This window comes from Malaclemys terrapin, chromosome 2 (genome assembly GCF_027887155.1).
Source record: "Malaclemys terrapin pileata isolate rMalTer1 chromosome 2, rMalTer1.hap1, whole genome shotgun sequence".
NCBI lineage: Eukaryota > Metazoa > Chordata > Testudines > Emydidae > Malaclemys > Malaclemys terrapin.
Genome location: NC_071506.1, coordinates 186,211,421 through 186,237,757, shown reverse-complemented (window position 1 = coordinate 186,237,757; position 26,337 = coordinate 186,211,421). Strand labels below are relative to the sequence as shown.

Below are 26,337 nucleotides of genomic sequence, written 5' to 3'. Positions count from 1 at the left end.
CCTATAAGACATGTAACGATGCCATCAGGTGAGTCCTGCCATAACAATACTCTTCCACCTCTATATAGTACTTGGAGATCTCTGGATGAAATGTACTGAAAATATTCATTATTATTACTTCTAGAGCTGGGTGGAAACCAGGTCTTTTGCTTCACATAATACCTGTGATTTTTTAAAAAACAATTCTGTTTCAAATAGAGTAAAAAGAGAAAAATTCAAAATTTCCTATTAAATGTTATTCAAGAAAGATAGATCTCATTTTGAGTTAATCAGAATATTCCAGTTTGATTAAATTGAAAAGTTTCATTCTGATTTGGACTTTTTTTTTATTTTATATTATATAAAATTTGAAGAAGAAAAAAGAAATGAAACGTTGTTTCAAAATGGGGAAAAACATTCAATTAAAAAAGTCAAAACTGAACATTTTGATCTTACTGTAACACATTTTTTCCAGGAAAATTTTAGTCGAAACAAACATTTCTGCTTTCAATGAACTGGCATTTTCAAGTTGAAAATATTGTGTCAAAAAACTTTCAACCAGCACCTACTACTTTAATCCAACTAATATCTCATATTGAACCTGATCTAATTTAAGCTGATTTTATACCAGTGTAATTCCACTGACTTAAATAGAATAGTTCCCAAATGACACTAGAAAATATCAAAATCAGACCCAGTATTAAAAATTCTTCATTAAAGCCAATTCTACATTTTTCCTTCCTTAGCTTCTGGCTCATTTTCTCACCATTTTCTGAGACAAGGATGTATATGGCTAATATTGATATTGTTTGAACTGTGAAGAAAAGGAATGAAAGTGAGATGGACAAGAAAAGAGCAATAGAAGGAAATAAAGCTATGCATAAATGAAAGGAAAATGATTTAGAAGAAATTGCTTTTAAAAAGTTACAATAAATAGTTTCATTAGTCTCCTCTATCTGAACATGCAAGTGAGGGGCATATTAATTAAATGGAATGCAAGTGGTTCGTAGCGTGGTTTTGTTTCACTACACATTATGGTCCTGAACACCAGTCAGAATTTTTCCAGTGACATTTTACAGGCAAGTAATAGCATGTACCAGGACCTGTGGTTGTTATAACTGTCAACCTCATGTGCATAGGCCAAGGGCAATATCTGCGGAATACAAACCTTTGTAACCTCCTTGCAGCTCAAATTTTGACTTCAGCTCAGCTGTGAGGAGCAGACTAGAAGGTTTCTGAGGCTTTTTTCAATCAGACAATTTCTCCCTTGAGTTGCTATGAGTGGTATTCATCTTGAACTACAAAGACATCAGAAGGCTTTGCCCAGCATACAATGTGGCCAAGGTTTAACTTAGAACCACCATGTAGAGTCTTGTACAATGCTGGGCCATTCTTTAAAAAAAACTTTAAAATTGTGACTTCGCCATCAGATACTGCTACAGCAATAGCCATGGCACTTCTGTACAGTCATATAGGAAATACCTAAAGTGTACTGCAAATAGTGGGGTGATGTTAACTAGTTACAGTCAGAACTGAAATGTTTATAATGATGGCCAGAAGTAGTGTCAATTCAGATAGTCATTTAATTGAACATCCTCCTGTTGGAAGAGAAGGATTAAAATCAATACACAAATACAGAATCTTAAACATATTTACTTTCTGCATTTTGACCCATTCTTTTTAGTCTTTTGGATAGAACAAAAGCTAATGAGGTTAACACATTGACTCGTGTGTTTTCCATTGCATAATAGCAGTATAAGTTGGAGCCTTTGTGAGCTATGTAGACTGCTCCCTCTTTTAAACTCATTTTATAACAAATATTTTAAGAGTTATTGGCCCTGATGTTCCTGTCTCTTGTGTAATTTCACTGAGTTCAGTGGAGTCACTCTTGATTTATACTGGTCTAAATGAAAAGAGAATCAAGCCCATTTTATCATACAACTTAATAAATTGTTTAAGTCTAAATGATTCTTTAGTGTGGTGGAGTCTTGCTCAGCCCTTGCAGCCCCACAATGGAGCATGCTCAGTTGCTTTATGGGGATGGCACATGACCAGTCCAGGCACAAGTAGGAGTTGAGGGGATGAAGCATGCTCAGTCCAGATCTAATCTTTGGAAATCTTAGCTGATAAACTCTCATAGTCATAAGTCACTACAGAGCAGGTGCAAACAGAAGATTTATAAATTTTTAACCATACAGTAAACACTTAGTATATGCTCAGGACCACAAGGATTAAAGTAGACTGGATCATGCTAGAGTTCAGCTCTGCCTCCTGTCTAGGTGGAGTAGATTGGGTTCTCTGAAGGCCAAGTGCAGCAATTGTGTCATGCAAGAGATTTAAATGTCATGATACTATGATGAAACCATCTCAAGGCATGGCATCTAAATTCTGTCCTGACCCGTTGAAGATACTTTAGACCCTGTGTTACAAAGCACCTTTAAGATAATTTCACGTGTAAAAAATATTTCTTTTTAACACAATTTTTCCTAGTGCCATTTTTTTCCTACTGCATCAAAGTGTGATTTTTTCGGGTGAAGGCTCCTATGGTATGAGAGAGAGAAAGAATCAGCCCATACTACATATGATGGTCATTTGTCCAAGGTTATACCATCTGGAGGGAAATTCCTTCCTGGCCTCAAGAGCTCTCTTTCCCTGGCCCAATAACTATTCATTATCATTCATAGGGGCAAATCATAATGACAATGAATGGTCACTGGGCTAAGGAAAGCAAATGAGAAAGACTATCACCTAGTGGTTAGGGTACTCACCTAGTATGTGATAGGCCAAAGTTCAAGTCCCTGCTCCAATGACTCTTTATACACTGTAGCACAGCTTTAACAGGAGAGACGTAGAGACCTCCAGGGACCTTGGGTATATCCCCTGGTTAACAGCCCATCCACCATATCTACACTGCTATTGTTATCCATGGTAGGTAGAATAAAGCTTGCACAGGTATGCCAACCCATGCTATTATCACACCTTTCACTTGCAGTGTAGACATACCCTCTAGAGTGACATGGAAGAAGGCATGAAGAAGCAATGGGAGAAGATCTGCTGCTCTGCAATCCTCAAAGGTTCAGAGTGTTAGTGTGGTTAGCAAACCAAAAATATGGATGCTTCTCTGAACCTCTAGAATCTGCAAAGTTGGGCTGAAACTCTCCTAGGAACAAGATTTCTACTGAGACTCCTGGTATTTCCAGCACCTAATAGTGCTGGAACTACTGAGAAATAACCCTGTCCCCTGAAATATTGGTGTTTTCCCTTCCAGTCCTGTCCAGATCCAGAAAGTCAAGGGGAGCGCAAAAATGATTAAAAAAAAAAAAAAAAAAAAAAAAGCTAAACAAACTTTTCCCACAAAAAAGGTTTGAAGTGAAGTCATGTAATCCAAAATGATCCACCCATTTGTATTTACAGTTATTCTTGCCATGGTTTCCACACAAATCTATTGCAATTAAAAGGCATATTTCATTTAAAAAATAATGTTGAATAGCTGAAGAGACAGGGGGCCAAATGTACCACTGGGTTCAGTTTTATGCCAGTGCAACTCCACTGAAACTGGCAGATGCGCTGGTGAAACCATGATGCATTGATGAATCAGGCCTTGTAAAAGTATGACAAGTATAGTTCAAGCCAGCACATTATGGTAAATAGGAGAATAATATACATTTATTAACATTATGACTGCTGAATGGAACACTCAAGCTTTGAAGTGGGTCAGACCACAAATCAGTTAGAAGGAAACTTTCATCTTCAGTTAGAAGCCATGTCAGCTTTATTCTACAATGCTAAGAATTCATCGATAATAGTTACAAAGCACACAGAAAAGAAATCAAAGGATACACAAGCATGCCCAAACCTTTTGCTTTATTAAATTGTTATGAACAAACTAAATGACTGTTGTTATCCACATATTCTCTGGTGTTCATACATCAGCCAACTGACAAGCTGTTTTCTGTAACTAGGCAACTGGCCCACAGCCAAAGTGAATACACCTATTTGCTGCTTGCAACTTTTGCCTTGTAGGTGATCATATAGTTACAATGGATGATGTGCTCCCACATAATGCTCAAGTTACCACAATCACAGATACAATGGCTTCATTAATGTATTGTTTTGTATAGCAGTACAGTTGCTTTATGCAATATTCCTGGGGGTCTTTTAATTGCCTTTTTGTTTACTCACTAAACCACAGAATTTGGTAACCCACAATGTGTCTTCCTGCGGTTACTGTGGATTAAAGAAGTTCTCTTGTAGATTTCGTATTTGTGAGTTTGGACGCTGACTACTGGAAACTAAAATGGATTTTTTTTTTTTTTTTTTTTATGTACAGACATAATGCAGGGAACGGGATAGATTTCAGCACCTCAGACTTTGGCAGAACTTCTCTGTTTGTTTTCTTTAATTAAACACATTTGCGGCACACACCCAACCTTGTTGTACAGAACCACATAATAATAAATCATGTGCAGACTATAGATCTCTGAGTTGGAAATAAAGGACAATTGTGGCTTTAAACAGTGCTGGGAACACAAAGTAATCTGGCACTCTCCTGTTCTCTCCCCTCAAACCCCAGCCTCGGCTATATTAATTATTCGGATTTATATACAGATTCTACATACCTGAATCATGATCTCAGCCTCGTCTTGTATCAAATGACGATGATGATCCAGTGGTACTGTGCAAAATTCATTCCCCAGGCAAGCCAGACTTACTCTACAGCCCATCAGGCACTGTTGGCACCTGACATACCCGCAGCCTCAGCCTCTTTAATCCAGTTCAGTGAATGGGACCCATCAACTCCACTTCTCTGCTCTTTCTAAAGAAGCAGTCCCAATTTTTCTTTGAACCTGCGACCCTTTCCTGAGAGTCAACATTCAAATGTGAGCCAAAAACTGCATGTACTTGACCTTTTGCTTCTTGGAGCGGAGGCAAGCTGAAGCCCTTTTGCCGTCACCGGTTCTGCTGTTCTCAAAGTCCTTGTCTTTCTGCCTTTTCTCTTTTCTTATCAGAATCCCATGCTGGCCACATTGTGCCCCCTCTGAGGCTGGGACAACAAATAAGAGTGCTAGTGTCTAAAGCTGTGTCTCCAGCTGGGGAAACTTAGCCTTTCCTATCCTGGTGGGAGGGTTTTTGGATCACTGAATGGTATGGATACAACAACAAGGAAACTAATAACTTGGAAAACAGTCTGTTTTGAAGGGTGTGCTCCTTTTGGAAAGAAGAAAAGAGAGCTATCCAGCAATCTGTCACTAAGGCAAGCTGATAATACCAAAGTAGCTCGAGAGCAAATAATGGTTATTTAAAGTCGACACTAAGAAGGACCTTGAAAGCACAATTTTAGAAAGGGAGAATCTGGAGGAATTTCCTGCTTCTTTGTGTAGTCTTTCTGCCTGTGTACATTAATTAATTCCCCTTGGCTTTTAACATAACTTACTTTTCCTGCCTGCAAAATGATGCTAGCTGCTAATGGGGAGGAAGGATAGTTATGTGGTTCAGGCAAAGTACTGGGAGCCCAGAGAAAGGGGTTTGATTTACATTTCTGCCAAAGACAAGCATGATCATGTGCCAATCAAATTTTCAAAAGGGAATGTAATTTTGGAGGTCTTAATTTTGTGGATCCCCAGATTTAGAAAACAAAGCATATTTTCAGAGGCACTGAGTGTTAGCAGCTGCCACTGAAATCAATCCGGACATAGGTGTCCAAAGCTGAGCACTCAAACTTGATTAAGTTATTTTGAAAATCTGGTCTGTAGTCTTTCTGTATCTCAGCTTCTTCCTCTGTAATAGAAGGATAACATACAATACAATACTTCCCCACCTCTCCGGAGGGTTGTGAAGTTTAATTCAAGTTTTAAGACATTCCGATACCATAAAGATGATTGTAACTAAATGGTGGTGGGACTTTGTGATATATTTCCAAAACTAATAACGTTTGACTCTATGTCAAAACAACACCTTCTTAAAACAGGCCATCAGTTTTGTCCCTTCCCACAACACCCTCTGTCAGAAAAGGTTATAAATTAATCATTTATAAACATTTGAATTGAACTGAAATTTTTCATTTAAGGGTCCAACTCAAAATAACTTTTCTTTCATTTATTCATTAAAAAAAATCCTATTCAACAGCTTTGTATCACGATTACTATTTATTTGGCTTGCAATAGTGCCTAGAAGCCCTGAGTTCTGAGCTCCATTGTCCTAGGCACTGTATGCTTCTGTAAGGTAGCTAAAGTCACTCAGCCTCACACCTCATAAAATGACTCCAGGCATAATATAATTGCCTAGACATTCTCTGAATGTCATGTGTTTTGCTTAATTGAGTCCAGCATCCCCACAGAAATAAATATGACCGTATGTGTTGGGCACTTGGGCCCCTCTGAAACCTTCTAACAGTAATTTGGACTTTCCACCAGATGTCGGAACTCATTTACGTGTTGACTGTTTGTCAAGGCGGGGGCTGCAAAGTACACTGGGGCAGTTTCTTGCAGTGAATGACTTATGCAGTGAAAATAGGTGCTCAAAGTCTCCTTTGTTGTAACTTGCATGTTCTGGTCACACAGACTGAATCCCCAAAGGGGATTAGTACCAGACAAGGAATAGATTGAAGGAGGCAAGTTCAAAAAGGGTGGGTTGTTTTTCTGTTTGGTTTTGGAATTTTTTTTTTAGTAAAAGTGTTATTCAAATGTAAGAATATGGGAAAAAAGTTATTACTGTGTAAGCGCTTCTTTCTTAGCATATGTGAAACACCCCTCAGGTGGCACATGACTAGGACTCATCACTGAATTTGGTCTGCTGGTTGGATCATTAGCTTCCCTGGCCCAGCCTGGGTACTGACGGGGAGTGTGACATGAATACTGAGCCATGGGAAGACCCAGATCACAGGGCGCTTGGCTGTATGGTACCATAGTAATGAAATTAACCAAGTTTCTTGTGAAACTTCTTTGGGCCCAAAAATCTTTAGTTAACCTTATCCTCAAATTGATTGAAATGCGATTATAGGAATATATATGTGGAGGTCACTTTTATTGATACTCCAAGTCAACCCCCTCAACTAACTGTTGAGTCAATTCGGCTGGGATTCTCCAGGCTGACAAAGAACATCCAGTCTCATTTACCACAAATGAAGAAGGGTTTCGGAAATTGTATGGAGGGCTGGTTAGGGGAGGCTGTACCTCCTCAAACAGCCAGGCATGGCCCAGCTCCTGCTCCCCCCCCACACACTTCTCGCCCCCTGACGGCCCCCCTCCCAGACTCCTGCCCCATCCAACCCCCTCCTGTTCCCTGACGGCCCCCCGCAGACCCCTGCCCCATCCACCCCCCCCACACACTCCCTGTCCCTGGAACCCCCACCCCTGACTGCTCCCCACTGTCCCATCTAACCCCTCCTCTCATTCCTGACTGCTCCCCTGGGATCCCACCCTATCCAACCACCCCTTCTCCCTGTCCCCTGACTGCCCCCGGAACCTCTGCCCCTGACTGCCCCCCACTGCCCCATCCCACTCCCCCCCTCCTGACTTCCCACCGGCACCCCCTGTCCCCATTCAACCCCCCTGTTCCTCGTCCTCTGACCACCCCAACCCCTATCCACACCCCCATCCTCTGACCACCACCCCAAACTCCCCTGCCCTCTATCCAACCCCTCCTTCTCCCTTACCGCACTGCCAGGAGCGCTGGTGGCTGGCGGTGCTGCAGCCGCACCGCCTGGCTGGAGCCAGCCACGCCACTACAGAGCTCAGAGCACTGGGTCAGGCCGAGCTCTTCAGCCCTGCTGCCCAGAACATTGCGCTGGTGGTGCAATGAGCTGAGGCTATGGGGTAGGGGGAGCAGCAGGGGAGTGGCCAGGGACTAGCCTCCCGGGCCAAGAGCTCAGGGGCCGGGCAGGAGGGTCCCACGGGCTGTAGTTTGCCCACCTCTGCCCTAATGTGTTAGAAGAACAAGGGTGGGGGGAAGCTTGTGTGAGAGAAGAATCAAACCCAGTAAAATTAGTTTGACAATGTAGCAATTAATATTTAAATTCCCTACCCAGTAACTAATGATATGGGGTTTATAGTGCAGTTAAAGTAGTGCTGACCCCCTCTGAAGTCATTTCTACGATCTTATTTCAATTAAGTTTTCACTTCCATTTTTTTTACCACTTTGGCAACACTACAAATTGGCCCAGCCACCATCCAAATATGGCTTAGTTTTGCCAAATGGTTAGCAAACCTCAGTGAACCATGCCCAAGTTTCAGACATCACCTGAACATAGTGTCACATCCCTGTCTACAGCAAGGATTAAACCTGGAACCCACAGATCTAAAACTATGAGCTTCTGTTGTCTGTGCTAAAAGAGCCATTCATATTAGCTCAAAGCCATTATCAGATTTATAAACCTCTACGTAGTCCAGCCATTGAAGTGAGACAGAGAGCAACCAGGTGTAAGCATGGGTTTCACTTGCTTACACGTAGCTATAGCTACGAAGTACTGACTGACATGCCCACATACTACAATTGCCCTTTACTAGATGGAAACTCCCCAAATGTTTGTGAGCAACTCACCTTCCAACATATATTCTAAAAAGAGGCCATTTAAGCCTTCCTACAACTGAAGCTAACAGAGATAGCAACAAAGGTTGTTTCGGGAGCTGACAAACATGAGTTCTGCCCTCTCTGGCCAGTGTGTGCAGCTCAGTGGACAATTATGGCATCTGGACCCAAACAGACACAGATTATTACGTAAAAAGCAAACCACACAGAATGCAGGAGATCTAGATTTAGGTCCCACTCCTACAAGGTGCTGAGCCTCTCTTGTAAGATGCTGCAGGCACTCAACTCCTGTAAAGCAGGAGTTCAGGTTGCTCAGCATGGTACAGGGTCAGGCTCGTGATCTTATAACTAGGTAGCCAGGAGTGTAAATTTTAAAGGAAATATTAGTAGTGAAATGTACTTATATTTATATGCCAGCTGGACAATGTTGCTGATGAGTTGCTTCTTCTTTAAGAAATCTGTTCAGAGTTTCTTGCTTTCATGCATTTACTTAACTATTCAATATTCCTCCAATGCTGATACAGTTTAGGAAGGGTTCCAACTTTGTCCTTACCAAAAACAGAATGAGGGTGGGGGGGGGAGTCAAACACTATAGGGATAGTGTGAAAAGAAACAACCACCAAAGCTCTAATGCGCAATGAATTCAAATTAACTAAGTAATTGTGGTCGAGGCCCAGGTCACTTCCTGGAGAATAATGACCAGCTGAGAGAGCTAATGGCCTGAGGCAAAGCGGAGGGTCATTAGCACTGAGCCTGCCATTAGCTCTCCAGGAAATGCACTGGACTGGAGTCGTTAATAAAATTATAGTAAATCATTTGGCGGGGGAGAGATTATTTAACAAAATAAACTTTTCCTTTGCGGTACCCTTATTCTTACCAAGCATCGCAAGAATGAAATGTATTTAATAGCCCTGCTTCTGTGCTGGAGCATCTAGAGAGAAAAATGGATGGCATGGCAGCAATTCAGAATTCTTTTATGGCTTCATACTGCTCTCATTGAAGCCAATGGGATTTTTGCCATTGCCTTCACTGGGAGCAGGAACAAGTCCTAAATTCCTCACATTTTCTCAGGGTTGTGCCACTCTCAGCCTTCTGTTCCTCATCTACAGAACTCCCCTCAGCATCAAGCAGTCTTGTTATTCTACTGTCCTGTTGCCAAAAGACACCAACTAACCATAGCAATAAACATTTGAGACTGTTTTTAATTTTACAAATTCTTTGAACATGAGGGAAATTACTCCTTTTGAGGAAAAAAATGGCACGTCATTCATTCTGGCAGGGCACAGAAGAAAGTGAACCTTAAATGTGAGAAATCAAACTATGATTTATTACGAACAAACAAAGCTCAGTCAAAAGTGTTTTGCCTGGGGCATTACTGTTTGTAATGGTTAGAGCTACTAACTAGACAGAAATACCAGCAATACTCAACACTTGTAGAACAGTTACATTTTTCAACAGACAGTACAAACATTAGTTAACCCACACCTCAGCCCCACTGAAATATGTAGCAATCCAAATGAAAAAACCAACAGCTCTATCCTTCAAGGTGCTAAACACTGGCTTGGATATACTGAGCCCTATCTGTTCCCACTAACTTCAGTTGGAGATAAACCAGCAACAAATTTTCTGCAATCACTCCAATAAATGTATCATATTTATTGACCATCTGTGTAGGGTCAGTACTGGTGTTAATACTTTTCCAGAAGCCCAGGTAAATTATATCCATTTTCTGTCAACAATGTTTGTTACACACGATCTTCTCCAAGTGTATTCCAACCTCAGTACAGCAAGTCTGATTCCAATCTCACTTGCACTAATTTTATACTGGACTACCTCCACTGATGTCATTACACTTTTACTCCTCATTTATTTGGGCCTATTTTTTTTTCTAAGCCTGCCTTTCCACAGGCACCCAAGCAAGCAACACATTCACACATATTACTTGGGAGGGTTCTATATACACAAAGAAAGCACGGGATAGGATGCTAAATACGACTGATTCCTCCCCTTTTCGTTCTTTGTTTATGAAGAAGACGACAGGAAATCATCCCAAATACTCATTATGTACCTCCCTTCTCCCACTCATATCTGGAGTAGCACAGATCGTCCTTCTCATCATGGAAGTTCATATCAAAACCATACTGATCTCCATCTAGAAGTGGAAAGCTAAAGCAACCATCCCAACCCAGAGCTAAGTACTGCACCTAGCCAGGATCATAGCAATCCTGCAGCATTTGGTTTACAAACTGAAGCCAAGGAAAGGAAATAACTCAATCTCTTCAGATTAGCTTGAAGGTGGAGTTAGACAAGCTTTAAACTTCAAGAGGAACCTCAACACAGACAGATTTTTCTCTCCCTCCACCACCTCTCTTAATCTCTCCCCCGGCACCAAACAACAAGCCTTAACTATCAACCCTGAGTTTTTTCCAAAGGGGACTTCTCTTTATTTTAGCAAGATAAACAGTCACAGTTACAACTATGTGAAATTTTTAAATCAAAACTTATTGCTTGGTGAAAAGTGCAGATTTGGCAACATGGATAACGTGAACTTGTGCTGATTTTGCAAAATTATTTCAGTCAGAAAAAAACCCCCAAACACCTATTTTTTTTGCAATTGCCAGAGAACCAAAAATCTGTTATTTGCCCAGTTCTAGCCATAGTGTCCCCAAACTACTATTTATCTAAAGACAGTCCCCTGAGCTGTACAAAAGGGTGCTATTCTCTTCCTCATGGCTGAAAATGTGGGAGGTCGTGAAAGGACAGCCAGATGTGGCCAATTTGGCAGCCTTGCTGCATCTGGAAAACAAAATGAACAGACATGCAGAAACACATGTTTTATAATCCCTGTGAATGTGTATGGAAAGGTTAGAAGGGAAAGGGGCTCTCCTAAAATTCAAACTCACTGCTCCCCACTTCTAATTATGCCCTCATTACTGCTTTGTCTGAGTACATCTCATACCCCACGACACACACACACAAACGCCATCAAAATACCTAAACTCACAATCATACCCTGTATTTGTGGCAACCTTAAAGTGGGACTCAGTCATGAAAGGGCAAAACAAACCGCATATGTAAACCTAGATCTTTACTAGTTTGTTTGATTTAAAATCATTTTAGCTACTCACAAAGAGTAAGAACAAACACCTAAAATTTACTGTGTTATAAGTATGAAAGGATTCATCAGAAAACACGCCTCTTGAAATACCTTAAATCCAAAGAAAGAAAGAAAACATTACATAACTGTGGTGGATTTCCAATAAAAATATACAGCCACACAATAGCTGACTATTGTCTGCAAACTGCTGATTTTTTTTCCAATATGCCCTCAGGGATCCATTTAATATTTTCCAGGTGTCTCTCCCCCACTGAAAAAAACCAGCAATGAAATACCAGGAAATGGTCCCCAGCTGCTATAACATTTTCATTTGACAGGAGCTAGAGATTTGGAACTGTTAAGCAGCCCCACTGTGCTCTCAGCATTCCAAATACTTGCAGGTGACTCAGTTTTCATCCTTGCCAGGTCTGCAGTACTCACCACCAAACTTGGCGGGTTTCTGTAGCTTGCCTTTAGAAAAGAGATGTGCAAATAATTGGTCTGCAGTGGCGAATGAGAAACAGTTTATGGGAGCTGCACACTCAGAGAATCCAATAAACTCCACAGAAGAAATACCACCACATACAACCTCTTTCTGATACCTTTCCCCATCCCTCCCACTGCTAAAAAGATGATTGAAAACATCCTCTTTTCAGAAGCATTTCCTGCTTTAAATCATTGCCGAACCCTGTGGAGGACCACTCACCCTACTTTTCAATGAAGGCACTTTATTGGGCTTTCAAGGGTGTAGTCTTTATGGGCCCCGTTATTCTGTGAATGACAAAAATTCAGGGATCCTCATACCATGTAAAGTAAACCACCAATATGGTTACCAAATCTTAGGGAATACATACAGCCTTAGAAAGTGGAGAGAAGAGACAAAACACTGCAAAGATAAGTTGCTACACATGGACTCAAGAAACAAGTCCCAAGTATTCTTATACATGTTACGATATGGGCCCCTAATCTACAAACACTCATGCTATATACAAAGATGGTCTCAGGAGTAGCCTTCAAGTGAGATTACTAATGTTAGCGAAGTCACATGTGTGCAGGATTAGGATTTATGTGACTGGATGCTTGATATGATCTTGGAAGCAATCAGAGGCAAATGCCATAGTTTGATTACATCTGGAGGCTGCAACTTAATTAAACAATTAATACCTAACTGAGGTAAACCACCCAAGACTGTTTCGATGCAGTCTGAACCAAGGCCCTTGAAGTACTTTAAGCCTGTGATGGGGTGTGTTCCTGAATGGGCTAGTGTAGGCCTGTGAGGCCAATTAACGTACCAGGCTGCGGATAATTAATAATTAATTAATAATTATAATAACTGATAATGAAGCCTAGCTGGGTAGGAACAGGAAGAAATTTTTCGCAGAAAGGAACTGTAGGGCCGGAGGGACAAATCCCACAACAGGCAGCAAGCCAGTAGGAGGCACTGGAAATGAGGCTTCCTTGCTGCATAGTACCCTCACACATGGGGGAGCTATGGGTGACGAGTACATGACATTGAAGAGCCTAAGAGTGAAGACTATGCCCTGGCTGCACCTTCAAGGCTGAAAAGTGATCCTGACTAGTGGCCAAGTCTGACCCCCTCTCCCCTCCTCACCAGAGGAAGGAGAGTTGAGATGAAGGGAGCCATATCTGTACCACCTATTGAGAATTTGGGGATGGGCGGGTGCAAGCCTACCCATATCTGAAGGCCTGTCCTCCCAGCCTTAAGGGGAGGAGTTACCGAACCCAGATCCCAAGTAAATATGGGGGATAACAAATGATAAAACAGGAATGGGAGTGAGGGTCACATGATTTGATGAGGAGTGAAAATAGACCCCACAGTCACAGAGCACCTCCCCATCCAGTATCCACCTCCTGGTGTGGTAGACAGCCACCTTGGCCAAAGCCAGGAGGAGATGACTTTGTGGGGCCATGGCTATGATGTGCATAGAGCAGGAGGTGCAGGGAGAAATACAGTAGAAGGTTTTGGAGGAGCAACCTGGCGTGCTTGAGACAGATGCGTGCCAGGGTCTTCCTTATTCTGCAGAAGAGGTAAGTGTCGGGAGGGAGGTGAACTGCATCAGGTACACGCTATATCTCCAACAGATCCAGAGGCACACCTCCTCACCTGCCATGCTTAGTGCGGCAGACATGATGAACACAGGCCTATCCTGAGATTACTGTATTCTACGCTAAAATCATGAAAACCACAAAAAGCCATTATATTTAGATAGGCCAGATGGTCGGAGTCACAGAATAGTCATTGCCGTTTGTACCAATATAGGTGATGTGTATGTGTGTGCTCCTGGATCACTAGGGGATGATTAATGCAAAATCCCAAGGTTAGCTATGCAAATACCAGCCTTTGAAGCCAAAACACCTGGGGAGTGGATAGGAGAGGGATTGGTTTAATCTATTTTCAGGAGACTGGGAGAAAAAAGTATATAAAGTCTGGGTTTAAACAGATTTGGGGCCCTTCATTTTGATTCAACAAACAGACGTGACTTTCGTCCAAGGAGGGGTCACCCTGTTGAAGGCTTGGAAAGACTGGAATCTGCCAGGGTCCCCATAGAATTGATGGGTGACTTCTGATACATTTACTACACATGCAGATCCTTTTATTGTTTTTATATATTTTCCTCTGTCTGCTTTTTTATCCCTGAATAAAGGTACTCTGTTTAGGAAGGCTGTCTAGTCACTGGTAAGAACACTGTCATTGTCCTTGGAGGGAAACTAAAGAGCACAGGACTGGACATTTGTCAGACATGCGGGAGAAGAAAGAAGAATCACAGTGAGATCAAGGGGACTGCAGCCTAAAATCCTGATCAGCAGGCACTGGGACATGGGTATCTGCCTACAGAAATGTGATGCCTAGAGGTCTGGGACCTAGAGCAGACCATGGAGGGTGGAGTCAGAGGTGCAGTTACACTGAAACCAACACTCAGAACCAATGCCCAAGCAACTCCCTGGGTTTAGGGTTCTCAGTTGGACCTTCCTAATCTACCAACCCTACTAGAACCCATCAAAGTGACTTAAATTCCCTCCAAAACAGACCTCCTGGATGTTAAGTGCCAGATGAGAAAGCCCACGCAGTAGTTTGCCAGTTTTTCCATAGTGAGGAAAATCCCTTTCAGACCCCCAAAACAGTCCACCAGCTGATTCTCTGGTAACACAGGAGATCCAGCATACTAGAGTAAGATCAGAAAAGCTGGGCCCAAAAACAATCCATGTAATTTAATTTTTTGTTAGTTTGTTTACACTTCATTTGCAGCAGTATGTACATGACCAAGTTTTGCAGAAATGGGGAGAATGATAGTCATACTCTGTCTCATTTTCCAAGGTTTCCCCCTCCCAGACCTTGAAACATACCCAGAACACACTCCATGGCCCTCATCCTGCAACTGAATCTGCTAGTGCAGACCTGAGTGTGGGATTGCAGCCCAGTGCATTTAATTGCCATTGCCACAAGAACACCTCCAACATGATCCTGAACTACTTGATCCCGTCTATCATGTCACAGTTTCAGGATTTTTGTAAACAGAAGATTGATATTTAGTAAATCTTAATTCTACGCACTAAGTCTTTGAGCTAGCGAAGCACTTAGATGCATGCTTAACTATAAGCATATGAGTGGCCCTATTGGAATTAACTATTCATATACTTAAAGTTAGGCACTATGATAGAAGTTCTGTTTCATGAAAGATTTTGAGATTTCACAATTTGACTTCATTCCAAATCGATGTGGAAAACCAAAAGTTCTGAAATTCTTAGTGAAGGAAAATTATGGGGAAAAAAATTGTTTCAGGTCATTCAAAACATTTTGTTCTGAAATCAAAATGTTTCATTTCAATGCCACCTTTTTCTATTTTGTATTCTAAGATAGTGCCAAATTAAAAAACAAAAAACAACAGTTTTTTAAAATGAAAAATCAAAATATTTCATTAGAAAATGTCAAAACAGAACATTTCAACATTATTTGTAGTCCCCGTTTTTCAAAACAAAATTCCAACTAAATTGACTCGATTTCATGTGTTTTGATTGTAATGGAACCACATATTCCAACATAATATAGTTCCATTGATGTTTCTCTCACCAGCCCTCTACATAAAGTGCTTTACTGGGTTGGGGCTTTAGTGCAAAAATAAATAAATAAAATAAAAGCTTGACAGGTAAGCCTTTTGATCAGGTGGAAGAGACAATTGTGTACGTTAATGCCTCATTTGTAAGAATTGACCAAAATTTGGTTTGTCCAGATAGATTTTGAAAATCCTTTGCAAATAAGTTTGCTATTTAAAAGATTGCTCCACAATGGCCAGTTTAATAGATTTCTGATAGTTTCACAAGTTAGAACTATTATGTGTGTGTTATTTATATTATATATATACACACACACACACACACCCTTGTAAAGTTTTCCATGAAATTCCCCAGTCCAGCCAGAAAACATTCTTGCTTGCCATTTATCATGGTGATTGATCATAGAGAAACTAAAGATATTCTACTCTCCTAGCAATAAATGTTACTCAACCCAAGTAAAAGGGCATTTACAATTTTGCAAGGCTGAATATATGATAGATATGGATATATAAGACAGATCCAAAAAATGTAGATATAGAAAATGGGCCAGAGTTTTACCTGTTATAATGTGTAAATTTGGAGTAATTCCACTGAAGGAGCCAGTGCATATTTATGCTTTGTAACAGGTCAGAATAAGATAGATAGAGAGATAGATCTACATAGCCTCCCCCATACATAATGCATTCCTTATGCAATCTATTTTTTCTTTGGTCATATGGCAAGCTTCACATTAGGGAGTCCAATCCTGCATTCCTTGTGCCCTCAGAACTCTCACTGAAGTTTTCCTGCAATGCCGAGTGATCAGGTCTCAGTGTTTAGCTATCCGGCTGAGTGCAAATAGTAAGCACCATATGGAAGTGAGTTTGTAATGCTTTGTTCAGTTGTCACTGAAGATAGATTGGGGTCAACCTCCTAAGACTTACATTCATTCCAGTTGCTAATACAGACTGTTTTTCTGCTTGCAACTTCACTTGTCTGTATTTAGGAGTTATTTAAAAAAAGGAGTAGATAATATGGTAAAATAAAAACTATTGTGTGTAATAATCTAGCAGCTCGTGCGATTCACTGTTCACAATAACCTCTGAAAATGTAGCTTTGGAAAAAAGTGTTCTAAGAATTGAAATATGAGTTATGAAAACTTAAAGATGAGCATTTAAATACTTGTTGAATCTTTGTGGGTGGTTAGCTGTATTATCCTACTGCACAAGAGCTGAGCCATGAGAAACCAGAATGCATTCCAGACACCTCTCATAATTCTAACCATCTTATATCAAGGCAGCTTGTGGACCACATTGCTTTGTAATAGGGAGGAAGCAAGGCACAAGTGTCTTTGCAGTCAGTATTTCACAATTCTTAGCACTGCCATTGACTCCCTCGCATACTAGGGGCAAGTTACTATGGCCAGAATTTTCAAATTTGGATAGATAGAGATCATCCATAAATCCATATATGGGCAACTAAATAAGTGATCTAAATTTTCGGAGATGAGAATTGTTGACTTCAGCAGCAGCAGCAGATCCTCAGCACCTCTGAAAATTGGGCCACTTGGGTGCCTAATTTTAGGCCCCCCATTCTGGCCTTAACCTATCTGCTCCTGTTTCCCCCTCTTTTGAAGCTGACATAACACTCACATACCTATCACAGTGTGAGGGCTGTGAAGTTTAATTAATGAATGTTTGTACAGCGTTTTGAAATCCTCACATGAGAAGTACTACAGAAGTGCAAGATATTGATTCTCTCCAATCCATCTAAGATCTTCCATCCCTGTGGATCCTGAAGCACTCTCTAAACCCTGGAAGGAGTCCTGTTTGCCTGACTGAGCTGGAGGGAGGGGAGGTAAAGAAGGCTCAAAGGCTCGCTTCACTCCTACGACACGAAGGCTCCAGCCTTGCTAACACAGATGTATGTAACATTACGCACATGACCTACTCCAGAGCGGGGCCCAAATCAGAAAGGCAGAAGCTCTTCCTAGCATTCTGTTGAGCACTGTCCTGTGGAGCCTGGCAAGCATGGTTAGCCAGGGCCGGTACAAGGAAGTTTCATGCCCTAGGCAAAAATTCCACCTTGCGCCCCTCCCTCCCCCCCAGCCCTGTGGCAGCTCCCCACCCCCCCAACCCTGAGGCAGCTCCCCCCTACCTTGAGGCACCACCACCCCCGGCAGCTCCCCGCCCCCCCGACCCAGGGAGCCATGCGGCAGCTCCCCACCCCAGCTCACCTCTGCTCCGCCTCCTCCCCGAGCACACCGCCCCCACTCTAATTCTCCTTCCCTCTCAGGCTTGCGGTGCCAAACAGCTGATTGGCACCGCAAGCCTGGGAGGCAGGAGAAATGGAGCAGCCGCTGCGCTGGGAGACGGAGTCTGAGTCTCATGTGTCAGCGCGCCGCCAGCAACCCAGCCCAGGAACGCTGTAAAAAAAAATTGGGGGCACCGCTTTTTGGTGCCCCCAAATCTTGGCGCCCTAGGCAACCGCCTAGTTTGTCTTAATGGTAGCACCGGCCCTGTGGTTAGCCACACTCCATGGCCCCAAGAGCGCGTGGTTTGTCTGCCACTGTGTGGTGGTCTTTGCACATGCTGCAGTTGTCAGCACGTGCTAATGAAGCACTCGCGGTGCTCCTCTGGGGAACAGTGGTAAGGTGGGCTACTAAAAGCATTCCCTCTCCCCAGCCCACTGAGACATTCTGTCCAGCACAAGACTGGCATCACCTCAATTCTCCCACCTCCCACAGGCAGCATCAGTTAAAACATGATAAAAATGGACATGCAATATTTCCAGCTCATTTATGGCTTTGGTATGACTGGGAGTCCCTGTGAATTATATGGCACTTAAGTAATAGCAGCTCAGTTTCCAGCATACATGCATGCTACCATCAGAATACCTCAACATCTGGATTCTCCTCCGGCAGGCAAGCGATGCCTCACTGATGGATTCTCATCCCAATCCTCTTGCTGGAAACTATTCTGAATAACCGTTACAATTTGCTGGGCTTCCATGCCTCCACAGTTTAAGAATGAAAAGAGAGAGAGAGAGAGAGAGAGAGAGACCTGAGGCACGCTGGTGGTAAGAATACATACCACATTCTGATGCACAACTGAGCATATTTTGTTGTTTGAAGGAGATACTGTGTACAGTATTATCAGGGCCGGCTCCAGCATTTCTGACGCCCCAAGCAAAAAAAGCAGCAGTTCAGCGGCAGGTCCTTTGAGAGAGTGAGGGACTTGCCGCCCCCGAATTGCCGCAGGTGCTGCCCCTCTCCCTTGGCCGCCCCAAGCACCTGCTTGTTAAGCTGGTGCCTGGAGCCGGCCCTGAGTATTATGACACCAATATCAAGCAAGGATAGAGGAAGACAAGCACAAAACCTAGGGCACAGATAGAAGATGACATGAGGTGAGGGAGGGAGATAGAGAGAGCGGACACATACAGATACAGGGTAGTTTTATTTCATGTAAAAGCAAGAAAAGGATCAAGGAAGGCATTCAACCCCCTGCAGAGAGCCAGCATAAGACATATATACTACTGAAGTTTCACTGGGGGCTTCTGTGACATTGTAACAGGATGGTCTGCCCCTTTTGGTGCAGCTGAGGAGGGGACAGCTGTTCCCTATAAAAAGCTGAGCTGTCAGTAAGGAAGAGATGGCAGAGGCTGCAGGGAGCAAGAGCCACAGCGAGTTCCCTGGGAGAGGCTACCACAGTACTCTGGGAAGGGAGGCAGTGGGAAACTGCTGGGGGAAAAGAGCCTCCTGAGAGAAAGCCCTGGGAGGCGATGCTCAGTTAACAGCATGGAAGAATCCAGCAGGAGGCCCTGAAGCAGGAGAGAGGCAATTGGGAAAATCCCCTGGGAGTTGTAGTCCACAGTGTGCTGAGGAACTGACTTTGTGTTTTGCCTATCTTTGGAAAATAAAACTGCACCTGGAAAGAGACTGTGGATGTGGCAGTGGGTCCTTCCTGGGCTGGGGACAACCCAGCACTTTACATACATGAACTTAGATTGTAAACTCTTGGGGACAGGGACTTTTTGTTATAAGCATATATAGTGTCTAGCACCCGGGGGCTTCAACCATTGGCTAGGGCTTGTAGGCACTTCTGCCAAACAAATAATAATAATTAATAATAAGCCTTGCTGGCTTTCTGCACAGGGGTGAATTTAATTCCAAGTGAATAAAGACAAAAGCAGATAAAAGTGGCAGGAGCAAAGCCAACCACCAACACTTTAAGAGATCTAATATGGTGGCATTTCTGCTCTGAGAACAGTATACCCCATTGGCCAGGAGAGGGACCTGGCCTTTTGTTGTAAGCTTTTTGTGCAGGTCACAGGGAGAACTCACGGGGGCGGGGGAGTGTTGAGGGGGTTATGTGGACATGTCAAACTTATGTTGCAATGGTATTGTCAATGACATTTAGCTGCAGACATTTTGTGTTGTGCAGTATACACATGGGAGTGTAGATGTATAGATACAAACTCCAGACCACACACAGAGTGCCAGCATAGAGAACTCCCCTCCTCCCCAAGGGCTAAAATGAGAAGAATTTGCACAGCAAGATTCACATGCTGAAATGCGATGGTGGTGGTCAGCTATTATAGCACAAGCACAGGACAATAAAAGATTCACAATACAATGATGTACTTTAACAGGAATACCTTAGAGCTCCATGAAACACAGTACAGCTTTCCTCTTCAGGATCCTTCAGCCAAAGCTAAAGTTGTCACTTCTGCCTTTTCAATAGGCAAAAGAGCAGAAATCCCAAAGGCTTAATGCCGAACAGCATGAAGTTTTACCAATAAATGCCATATTTGTGTCCATCTAGATAAAAGTTTTGCAAGATCAAATCTCAAAGGAAGCAACAAGAGAATGGTGTACCGGCATATGAACATGATATACTAGAAAAATGGTCATCAAATTTAAGCATTTTCCTGTGCTAGGGAAGTCCATTGTTCCCTTTTGTATGCCTTGAAGTTTTTTTGTAAGACTGAGGTAGCACCTTATGTTTATAAGCAGCTGCTCCTACTTTTCAAGAATGAGTTAGGCTAAGCAATTTCTAACCTCCTGAGCAAAACAAGGAGGCAGGAATTCAAGAAGTGATACCTAAATCATCCTCCATATTTCTTGGCTCATCAGACACTGTTATTCTTTCAGAGTCAGACTGATGTCCCTCAACAACCTCTTAGATCAATGCAGGAAGAAGAGATGACTCACTTATCTCCAGAGCACTTTTTCCTTATGGCTCCTTGCTCCTACAGAGGCCGCTGCCTCTCTGCAAAGTTTGGGGTCCATTCTGGGGGAAAAGGATGCAGACTGGATGAGCCAGAAGAAAGCATGTATACAGGAGAAAATACTGTCTTATATCTTCCACTGAGCCATCGGGGGGGCAGCTGTAGCAAGGTGGAACCCCTCACAGCATGGCTCCAATGGAGCTGTGCTACCAACAAGACGCAGAGAGTTATCAGGAAATCTGCCATGTTTGTGGCTTTTTCCACCCGGTGGGCAGGAGAAAAAGCTAAACAATGAATCCCAGTCAAATGATGAGGGATCCTTTCAGAGATTTCTTCCCTGTCTGCTGTGAGGGGAAGAAAACCAGGACCATTATTTGTTCGCTCAGTGCAGTCCTATACCCAAAATAAAGGCAATTTCCCTGCCCCAGATAGGTTATTTCAATTTTGCTCCCCCACTTTTTCCCCCTGCAGTTGAACTAGGAATTCACATTTTCATGCATTTTTCCCCCAAAGAAAATATTAGTAGCTGACAGTACCTGTGGTGCTCTTGCAAAATGTATTCTATATAAACATTGTAGTGGGGCAACTGCCCCACTCTCTGTGAGTATGGGCTGCGGCAGACCAGTGGGCCTGCGCAGACATACAGCCATGGGAGAAGGGCTTACTGGGACCCAATCAGGGCCCAGGTTGGAAACAGCAAATCAGGGTCAGGCTCAGCCCTATAAAAAGGCTGCTCAGGGAGAGAGCAGGCAGTCTGTCCCAGGCCTTTGACAAGGGAAGATCTGTCTCCAGGCTGGGAGATTAGCACCTGGGACAGGGCAGTGCTGGGTAGGCCCGGGGGAGCAGAGGGTAACTCCAGCCCGGAGTCTGTCAGGCTGCAGGCCCTGAAGGGAAAGGCCTAGCTGGTGCTAGGGGCCGAAGGGGAAGCGGCCCAGGGACGTGGACAGACGGTGGGAGAGAAGGAGGGTAGGATGGCTGCCCCTAGAGGATCCCTGGGTTGGGAACTAGAGTAGTGGGCAGGCCTGGCCCCCCGCCCTTGCCTTGCACCTGGCTGATGGAGTGGCCATCTAGAGTTGCACCAACCCCCTGCCAAGAGGGGAGTGACTTTGAGGGTGCAGTTGGCCACATCGGCTAGGACGCAGAGGCAGCTGATTGTTCCCCGCCCCCACCCCGGAAGGGGACGAGGATGGACTAAGGGGCACTGCTGGAGGGCAGTGGCTCGAAGAGGATGCCGCAAGCTTGGGAGCAACGCAGGTCCAGACACGCCAACCGAGGGCGAGACGATGGATGGGACACCATCAGGAGGGGGCTCTCCAGTGGACAGAGCTAAATTCCTGAGACAACCAGTAGGAGGAATCAGGTGGTGAATCCCAACTCCGTCACACGTGGTGGAGAATGCGGGCATAGCGGTCCGCCCTTGACACAAGGAGCAGAGCAAAGGACTAGGCAGTTGGTGCCACAGCGAGAGACTAACAGAGACAGACAAAATGGTGGAGAAAGACTTGTACTGGAGGGCCTGGGTGGCTCGGCTTGCCAAGCAGCAGAGAGAGGTGCTCTGGCTGTTGTGGGGGTGGGCACCCAGACCCTGTAAGGCACCAGGCGTCAAGGGCGAGAGGCCAGGGCCCGGGCTCAAGAAATGTTACGCTTGTGGGCGAAAGGGTCACTTCAAGCGGGAGCCTCCCTACTGGGAGGGAGCAAAGAGGCCCCACCCAGACAAGGCGCCCCCTGTGAGAGTAACAGGGGGGCCTCCAGCTTGTTGGGTCTGCGGGGAGCAGGGACACCTAAGGAGAGAATGCCCCTACAGGGCTCCCAAGGCCCGGGCCAGCCCAGAAGGGGGGGATAGGGCCCAGACAAGCAGGACTAAGGCTGTGGCAGGGGGAAGGTGCCGAGGGTGCTTCCACTGCCACACCAAGGGCCACATAAAAAGGCATTGTCCCCTGAGGCAGAAAGGGGGAGTGCCCGAGACCAAGGCTCAGAATGGGGCTAGCCAACAAGGAGTGGTAGTCCAGGCTGAGGCTCCCCAAAGAGAAGGGGACTGGGGCATAGAGGCCTCACCTAAAAAAGGGAACCCACACAGGGGCCGGGAGGGCCGATGTGGGAACCCAAACGGAGGTGGGAACCCACGTAGGACCAGGGAGGTCTACGGTGGGGACCTAGACAATAGAAGTAGGAAGCAGGTGGCTCCAGTTAGTGGAGGGCCTGCGATACGAGAGAGATTCCCTGAGGGCCCAGCTGTGAGGAGCACAGGGGCAATAGGGAATTCCCCCCGAGAGGGTTCTTAAGGGGGAGGGTGTGTAGTGGGGCGGCTGCCCCACTCCCATGAGTATGGGCTGCAGCAGGTCAGTGGGCCTGCGCAGACATACAGCCAATGGGAGAAGGGCTTACTGGGACCCAATCAGGGCCCAGGTTGGAGACAGCCTATCAGGGTCAGGCTCAGCCCTAGTAAAGAGGCTGCTCAGGGAGAGAGCAGGCAGTCTGTCCCAGGCCTTTGACAGGGGAAGATCTGTCTCCAGCCCGGGAGACTAGCACCCGGGACAGCGCAGTGCTGGGCAGGCCCGGGGGAGTAGAGGGTAACTCCAGCCCGGAGTCTGTCAGGCTGCAGGCCCTGAACGGAAGGGCCTAGCTGGTGCCAGGGGCCGAAGGGGAAGCAGCCCAGGGATGTGGACAGATGGAGGGAGAGAAGGAGGGTAGGATGGCTGCCACTAGAGGGTCCCTGGGTTGGGACCCGGAGTAGTGGGCAGGCCTGGGTCTCCCCCGTCCCCTCCTTTCCCCTTTGCCTTGCACCCGGCCGACGGAGCAGCCATCTAGAGTTGCACCAACCCCCTGCCAAGAGGGGAGTGACTTTGAGAGTGCAGTTGGCCACATTGGCTAGGACACAGAGAGGCAGCTGATTGATTTCCCCTCCTCGCCCCTCCCCGCACAGAAAGAGGAGAGGATGGACTAAGGGGCACTGCCGGAGGGCACTGTTTCGAAGAGGATGCCATGAGCTTGGGAGCAACGCGGGTCCAGACACGCCAACCGAGGGCGAGACGACGGATGGGACACCATCAGGAGGGGGCGCTCCACTGGACAGAGCTAATTCCCGAAACAACCAGTAGGAGGTGCCAGGTGGTGAGTCCCAACCCCGTCACAGTATGAATGGCATGAATCTTCCACATAGTTGCTTTAATAGAGGGAGCCGGTGCAGTCCTCCTCTCACACTATAAAATTCTTGGAAAAGTCTTGATACCATTGTAATGTTGGTGAAGCACATTAATAAGGGAGTAATTCTTTCCTAATGTTGCATTTTAGATGATGAATATACAATGTGTGTACACACAGGACAAATGATCTGAATACAATATAATGTATTAAACTTACATTTGTCCTATAGCCATATATGCAAAGGAAATATACACGATATCAGTTAACTGAGTAGTGCGCACACACACACAAAGTGTGTGTAAGTACTCTGATAAATTAAATCAGATAAAGTAGGTTTAACAGGAAATGTAATCTTTACTCAACATATGTTGCATTTGATTAACAATTACATTTTATTTTCTGCAAATTAAACTGATTTTGATTACAGAAATATTAAGTGGTTTGAAAAATATTTTTTAAACATTTTAAAACAGACTGTTTTCCAATCTGAGTCGCCTCTATGGCATAGAAGATCTGATCCTATTATGTAAAAAATAAAATTATGTTAATTAATACTTCTGTGCCTTTTAGCAGTTTTGCTTGATTGCTTCTTTTCTTGAAAAGCTTTCATTTCAAAAGACCTTCTTTTGAACAAAATGCAAGAAACATATGTCTGAAAGTAATAATATTAACCCTCTCAGCCAATGATCTGGGACCTCTGGTGTCCAAATGGGATCAGAAGCATTACTGAACACAGTGGCTCTTATATTTAAAAATAAAGATCAGAACCTCCAGGGGAAAAAAACAGATCCTGGGATATCTTCCCTGGCAAAATTTTATGGGGAATAATGGAAGAAGAATGGTGTTTTTTCCATCCCCTAAATCAGCAGTCAGTAACTCAAGTTTAGTTTGCCATCTCTAATGCTCTGGTACAAGAAAGGGAATGGGGGAAAAAAGAAATAAACAAGAGTTGTGCATATAGATCACCCCTGTTGCATTCACTTATTTAAGCAATTTTAGCCAGGATCTTTCATACAGTTCTCTGTAGCAAGAAAAGATCTTGGGAATCAACTTAAGTTACTAAGATTTCTTTGAATTGTAACCAAAAGAACAATTACATTTTAAAATTCCTTTCATGGCAGTGGGATACAGCCCCATCCCTCAAATGCCTTTTTGATTTCTGCAAAATGAGTGCCCTGAGCTCCCACTGATGTCATTAGGGACTAAGATTGCTCAGCATTCCACAGGGTCAGGCCCTATTTCACACAAGAAAAGGACATAAAGGAATCATTACATAAAATTCAAGCAATGAAAATAGAGTAAATGCCTCTTTAAAAAATACTCCTTTACACATATTCCTCTACTGTATCCATTGCTATTGATGCTAGGATGCCTACAAGAAATCACCCAACTAATAAGGGTGAGGTTGGGGGGGAAAACTAGTTCTATTGGTTTAGCTCATCATGACTGAAACAGAGCATTTCATCTCTTCCACCCTGCAACCCCCTTTTGCTACCCCCTTTCTTAATCACTGGACAACACCACCATCCTGCCCATCACTGAGGCTCATAACCTGGATGTCATCTTCAATTCAGATTCTCTCTAGGTCCTCACATCCAGGCAATGTCTATATCTTGCAGATAATTTTTGTGCATAACATCTTTGAGATATGGCCTTTCCTATCCATCCACACAGCTAAAACTTTGTCCAGGTTCTCATCTTGTGTCTCCATTGCTGCAACATCCTTCTCTCTGGTCTTGTCAAATGCAAGGTTGCCCCATTCATATCCTTTCTGAATGCAGCTGCAAATCATTTTCCTAGTCTGTTGCTCTAACCATGTCACATCTCTGTTTCAATCCCTCAACTGGCACCCCCATCTCTAACACATGAAGCAAAAGCTGCTTGTCATCATTTTCAAGGCACTTCACAACTTATCCCAACCCTACCAATCATTTCTCATTTACTATTGAGATGTCATCTGCCATCTCTGATCAGCAAGTGATGCCAGCCTCAATCACCCAATTGTTAAATTCTCAAACAAGCACCTTTGTGCTTTCTCTCATGCTGCTTGGCTTGGCAGGAGCTCCCATAAACTTCCAAAGTTACCTCATTATCCTCCTTAAAGCTTTGCTTTGCCGCAATGCCTACAACAAACTCGACACCAATGACGCTGCACCCTTGCCCCTCAAGCTGACTAATGCCATCTCATTGTTTCCTTGTACTCCTGTCTGTCTGCTTATGTTGTCTCTTATACTTAGACTGTAAGTTCCTTGGGGCAGGGAGCATTTTTGTTGTGTTTGTACAGCACCTAGCACTATGGGGGTCTTTGT

General features: G+C 44.0%; 1 protein-coding gene across 7 annotated transcripts in view; it reads right to left on the bottom strand.

Moving 5' to 3' along the window:
• Positions 1-26,337, bottom strand: part of TNS3 (tensin 3) — a 434,958-nt gene that overhangs the window by 367,815 nt on the left and 40,806 nt on the right. For 5 of the 7 annotated variants that reach the window (XM_054019049.1, XM_054019052.1, XM_054019055.1 and 2 more), the window contains exon 1: positions 4,599-4,987. The exons of 1 other annotated variant lie outside the window; for it this stretch is intronic. In XM_054019049.1, the coding sequence (XP_053875024.1) occupies positions 4,599-4,703 (105 nt within the window). In that variant the 5' untranslated portion in view covers positions 4,704-4,987. Of the gene's footprint in view, positions 1-4,598; positions 4,989-26,337 lie in introns of those variants that run through there. One more of the 7 variants, XM_054019050.1, reaches the window with a different exon arrangement.